Source organism: Eutrigla gurnardus (assembly GCF_963514095.1).
Source record: "Eutrigla gurnardus genome assembly, chromosome: 7".
Taxonomy (NCBI): domain Eukaryota; kingdom Metazoa; phylum Chordata; class Actinopteri; order Perciformes; family Triglidae; genus Eutrigla; species Eutrigla gurnardus.
Window position 1 is genome coordinate 18,302,781 of NC_139921.1, and position 5,944 is coordinate 18,308,724.

At 42.6% G+C, this 5,944-nt stretch overlaps 1 protein-coding gene across 1 annotated transcript; it reads right to left on the bottom strand.

Moving 5' to 3' along the window:
* Nucleotides 1-44: 44 nt before the first annotated feature.
* On the bottom strand, nt 45-4,510 carry LOC311015557 (putative E3 ubiquitin-protein ligase UBR7). Its single transcript, XM_084012886.1, has 11 exons — nt 4,310-4,510; nt 3,886-4,019; nt 3,729-3,789; nt 3,551-3,646; nt 3,381-3,434; nt 3,160-3,265; nt 2,885-3,042; nt 1,124-1,318; nt 822-978; nt 657-718; nt 45-548 (listed from the first exon to the last, which is right to left on the bottom strand). The coding sequence occupies exons 1-11, from the start codon at nt 4,424-4,426 to the stop codon at nt 465-467; spliced, it is 1,224 nt and encodes a 407-aa protein (XP_083869012.1). The 5' UTR covers nt 4,427-4,510; the 3' UTR covers nt 45-464.
* Nucleotides 4,511-5,944: the final 1,434 nt, after the last annotated feature.

The window sequence follows — 5,944 nt, forward strand, 5'->3', positions numbered from 1 at the left end:
GACTTTAACAAACAAGCTCGTCTTAACTGGTTGCATCAAACAAGTTTAACACAATGGTATTTAGCGCAGTCAAAATGACAAACTGGTTCACAGGAAGGAACATGACATTATCATGTGATATACAAAACAATATAACAATTTTTTCAAACGTCTTTTTAAAGCATACTGTGCTGAAATGTTTCAAGTAATATTCGTGATGAGCTTCAGAGTTAAGGCATCATTATAAATGAATATAAACAATCGGACATGAATCTAACTCAAACACTCACTCTTTCAACGTTCAACACTTCACAACAACAGCAAGTCAGTACTCTTTGCACTAATTGTTCAAGCTTTAGGATCACATTGGTTGCAGCAAGAAGCCCCTTTATTCAATAGAGGGGGGGAATTGGTCATCTTCCAAGTTACACATTCATTCAAAGCACCATATGAGCCAGGCATATGATGGCAGTATGGCCTCCTTGTTACTGGTGTCCTGCATTGGTCCTTTGTCTTTTTCTAGCCCGCAGCTCAGCAAAGAATTGGTGTACAGCTTCGACTGTGACTGTCTAATAGAAACAGAGAGGGAATAGTTCAGGTTGAGTCAGAGAGGATACAACTATTTTTCCCATGGGTAACGACTGAAATACTTCACAATTGGGACATCCATTTCTTACCTTTCCTTCAGTAACACACTGGTCTAAAAATGCCGTGATCGAAGTCGTCAGCTCATTGAAACCTGAGGGAGGAACACATGATTAATTAGTCTCGATCAATCGCCCCTCTCCGATAAATTTCACTTTGCACGATTACATCCTTGGAGGAAAACGGACCCCACGCACCGTAAATGACCTCCAGCTGCTGTACGCGGTTCATCGAGCTCGTCAGTGCCATCAGCGGGTGCTGCCCAAATGGCTCATCCAACCCTTTATTCTCATAGGCCAGAATGGTGTCGGACTGATCCATGAGAAACTGCACCTCAGAAGCTACATAGACCCTCTGCAACAATGCAACACACAGTTGTGTTTACATTAAGAAAAGAAGCCTATGTACTTCATAGACTGTTACATGGAACAGGGTCACATGTAGAGCCAAAACCTGCAAAAGTGGCTTTCTTGTGATCACATTATAGTTTGACGCCTACCTTGCAGCTCATGCAGGTGCAGAGCTGGGCACGCCAACTGTAAGGCCAGAACACCGCTCCTTGTCTCGGCCTCTCCGGCCCCTTGGCCTGCAGCTCCTTCAGCCTGCATACAACAGTTTTGGTCATGGCCTTTGCAGGGCTGCCTGTCATTTCCTCGTGGGTCCGTTTGCAAGGGGAACTCCTGTTTGCCACTTCCTAAGATACAATGATAGCAGAGGATGGGGTGAGTTATTGTGTTACTGGCAGGAGGAGTGGATATAACACCTGGGCTTTATAGAACATCTCCATACTGCAGACTCATCCGCAGTAGTCTCAAAGCAACCGACACCATGAGCTGATTGGGTGATGAAAATCACTCAGTTTACAGTAAGCTGTCCTGTGAAGCCTGGCGAAAGCCGGTGCATTATGGGTCATTTCTCCCCTAATTACCCAGAGGAGGGGAAAGTACAATAAAAGGAGCTGGGACATGCTCCATAAGCTGCTCATTACCCTCCAGCCCCATCTTGTGGCAACAAAAAACACCAGCTGCCACGGAGGGCATGTGCACAATGAGCAAATACTGGACATGAGGGCCCTTTTCCTAACAAATTCATGTTCAAGAAACCAGTTTGAGATGATTTGAGCTTTGTGACGTGACACGTTATCCAGCTGGAAGTAGCCATCAGAAGATGGTTACACTGTGGTCATAAAGGAATGGAGATGGTCAGCAACAATACTGAGAGAGGCTTGTGGCATTTAAACTATGCTCAATTGGTACTAAGAGGCCCAAAGTGTGCTAAGAAAACATCCCCCACACCACCACCACCACCACCATCATCATGGATCCATGCTGTTTATGCCAAATTCTGACCCTACCATCTGAAAGTTGCAGCAGAAATTGAGATTCACAGACCAAGTAATCTTTGTTATCGTATCTTCTAGTGTCCAATTTTGTAGCCTCAGTTTCCATTTCGTAGCTGACAGCACTCCACTGGTGTGGTCTTCTGCTACTGCAGCCCATCTGCTTCAAGGTTTAACAAGTTGTGCGATCAGAGATGCTCTTCTGCATACCTCGGCTGTAACAACTGGTTACTGTTGCCTGTCTATCAGCTCCAACCAGTCTGGCCATTCTGCTCTGACATCAACGAGGCGTTTTCACCCAGAGAACTGCTGCTAACCGGATATTTTCTCTTTGTCACGCAATTCTCTGTAAACCTTAGCGATGGTTGTGTGTGTAAATCCCAGCAGTTGCTGAAATACACAGACCAGATCGTCTTGACCAAGACATACCTAAATGCATTGAGTTGCTGCCATGTTATTGGCTGAGTAGATATTAGATAGTAGATAAAGTGGCCAGTCATTTTAGACAGGCAATGCCCATAGACTAACATGTCAAATAGGCCAGAATTGTGAAGCAAAGTTTTTTTTAGCCAATACCAACCAATGAAAATGTACCATATACGTAGTGTACTACACTCAGCTGATGGCCCACTGATGAAAGCCCTTGCATTTGCAGAATTACAAACTGGGTGTCTGTGGTGGCATTCTTGGGGAAAAATCACAAGCGAAAAACACAACTCCATTACCCGCTTATTGCCATAGAGATCTAAACGGAGACCATGTAACTTTAATTAATTGGGGGAATAGGAATGTCTTAAAATTCTAACCACATGATTTTTCCTGAATCTGCCGTGAGCACAGTTGGAAAAACACATCAATAAAAAAGTAACAAGACCTGACTTTAGTTTCCCTCCATCCAAACACAGAAACATGGTTTCTCACCTCCTGCTTTGTTTGCTCAGCACTGGTGGACGGCTCCTCAACCACACTTTGACTGGGCTCAGAGGCTTCTTCCTTTTCTGCTCCGTCCTCAACATTGATTTCCACCGCCTCTTCCTCCTCCTCCTCCTCCGGATGACTGACGCTGATCACAGGTGGCACTAAAGGGGAAAGACAAATGGATTGTGGCTCTCTGGATTTTACGGTTAAATGTTTGCTAAGTCATATGGATTTGTGTTTGCTGCCTGTGACAAAAGCAGTTCGGGATAAGGAAATACCTGCAAAGTGAGCAGCATACATCCACAAGACAGGAACCTTGTTCATGCAGGCCTCGCATATCATCTCTTGCAGTTCCTCAGGTTCCGCGGTAGTGCAACCAAGGTGCTGTCGATAACAGACAAAATAACTACACAATGAGAAGGATTTATAGTAGCGAAAAAATGTAAATCTGACTTAAAGAGCTCAGAAATGTCATTTCAAAAACATGACTTATGCTCACCCTGCTGTGAAACCAATCCTCACAGATGACACACTGAATCATCTCATCGTTGGCCTATAGGGTCATTTAAAAAGTTTGTTTTTGTGTAGCAACAGATGACACAAACAGTAGATTTCAGCAAAATATCTGACCAACATGAGAGATTGAATATAAATAAATAAAAGGCATACTTGATCATCTGTGTCTGGGTACAGCCGGTCACACGAGCAGTAGCAGCCATTGAAGTTGTGATTGTAGTGATTTCTAACATTTTTGTCATCCTTGACCTGTGAATACAAGCAATGGAATAACTTCAACAATCCAAAAATGAATGGCAGATGATTCTGTTAGAAATACTTGAGGACTCACAGGAATTAGCTGGCACTTGAAATCCCCAAACTTGCCATTTCCACAGTCGCAACGGAAATTTCTGCATCGGAAAAAAATGATGAAAAGGATAAAGCAAACCGTGGGATTGAAATTGCATGATCACCTCACAACATACAAAATACCTGGATCAAAGTACCTTTTGGTGTACAGTTCAAAGATATCATGTCCATCGTGGCATTTATTGGCACAGGCCAGACAAACCCCAGCAGGCTCAGCAGCACTGGGAGTGCATGTGTTGCAGGCAAACACAGCCTGCCTCTTCACGTAGCCCTGTAAGGTATAGTAATACACAGCAGTATATTTTAGATGACATGTCCTAAAGGTACTAAAGGACTATAGTAGTTATTTTGTATTGTCTGATTAGAAACTCTGCATTCATACTAAGCAAGATTACTTGCTCAGAAACTATAACCCTCTATGAGAAATTATACTAACATTAAAACTACTGCTGACTTGTTACACACACAACGCTGGCTCTAAAACTGCAGCACGAAGCGACCAGACAGTAGGCGGATAAAGGCGATGACTGCAGGGATGCGGCGCGGGGAAGCTTTTCTTACCCGAGAATAAGAGCAGTTTTCCGGGTCGCTTCCAGCCAGCACACACAGAGCCTTCTCGAGCTCCTCCTCGTTGGAAAGAATGTCGTCAATGTCGGAATCTTCTTTGTTTGCTGCCATTCTGGTGAGACGGGCGAAGAGAACACAAAGACACAAGGAGCGGCACAGTGTTGACAAACGACTGTTCCGGGCGGGAGGCAAGGAATGGTTTGACCACGTGGAGGAAGTGACGCAAGAAACGTTCCGAACGGTCTGATGTTATTTTTTTTAGCAGTGGTTTTTTTCTTCTTCTTCTTTGCGTTTTTTGGCGGTAGAAGTGGTTTTAGTTCAAGGAAGTAGTATTATCAAGGATTGAAGGATAGACTTCATACGTTGATTGCATTTTATTGGCTTTAAGTGAACTATAATAATGCGTCTGCACTAGTAAACAGTCAGCATAGTCTCACAGACTAGACTTTTTTAATATAATTAATATACAGTTTGTGGGTGAATGAAAAAGTGATATTTTTGATAATGGAAAGCCATTCGTGTATTTGGAGGGGGCGACTAGAAATTAATTTGGATTTGGTCCCCTACCAAAAAATATATATATATTATATATACAGATTATACTCTGAAGATTTATAATGTTAAATACCTGTCCTAACAGTCGGAATGGGGACTGGGGATCGGTTGTGTGTCTTCCCTCCATTTAGAAATATGTTCGCGTTTTATTATTAATATTTTTGTTATTATTATTTTCAAGACGTCATTGTAACGCGTTCAGTATCTTCGACATCTTTTAAATCATTAATTCACTCATTAATGCATATTGATAGACCTTTACGAGGGACATAATAGATTAATATAGGTTAAAATACAATGCATAATCGAAAAATAATAATGTACACATATTTGTCGTTTTGTCTTAGCTGTAGGTCTGGAGAAAAAAAACTCGCCTTTATGCTGCAGTGTTTTTCCAATGGGTGGCGCCACTGTAACATATTTCGCTGTTAAGGGGCGCCCGCCGAAAAATATGCGCCCATTGCTGCGCTGAAAGGGGTATCGAGGGTTCTGTCATTACGCAAGCCTCAACGGGGCCACAAATAGTATATAAATTCATTATGCAAACTGCAGCTGCTTTGTGCAGTAGCAAATTCACCAACCAGTTCACTCATCCACATATTGCCTTAAACCTTGTCAAATATTCATGTTTGAACTGTTGATTTTGTTGACAGACAGTCGTGCGGAACAAACACACTGAACTTCTCTAACCGCATCCCGGTTGCCTTTAGGGGCTGTCGGAAATATTAGTTTACCACCACAGTAGCCTATGATCCCGAGAGGAAAAAAACAGTAATAGGCCTGTTATTTTGTGAGAGCGTATAATCGGTGTCTTTCGCCCCAATGATGAAAACACATATAACTTTTAAAGGGATAAATATGAATGAGCAAATGCAATTTATAAATCATAAATTAAACTCTTCCGACCCAATAATAGACAACTCGAGACATCTATTAAATGGCCTACAAATTAATCGGTAATAAAAGCACAACAACACGTGAAACGAGGACAGACTTTAATTCGACAGTGGAATTTTCCGAGTGGCTCGTGAAGGCAACATCAGTCTCCTGTGCTCCTGGGTGTGTGCAGACAGT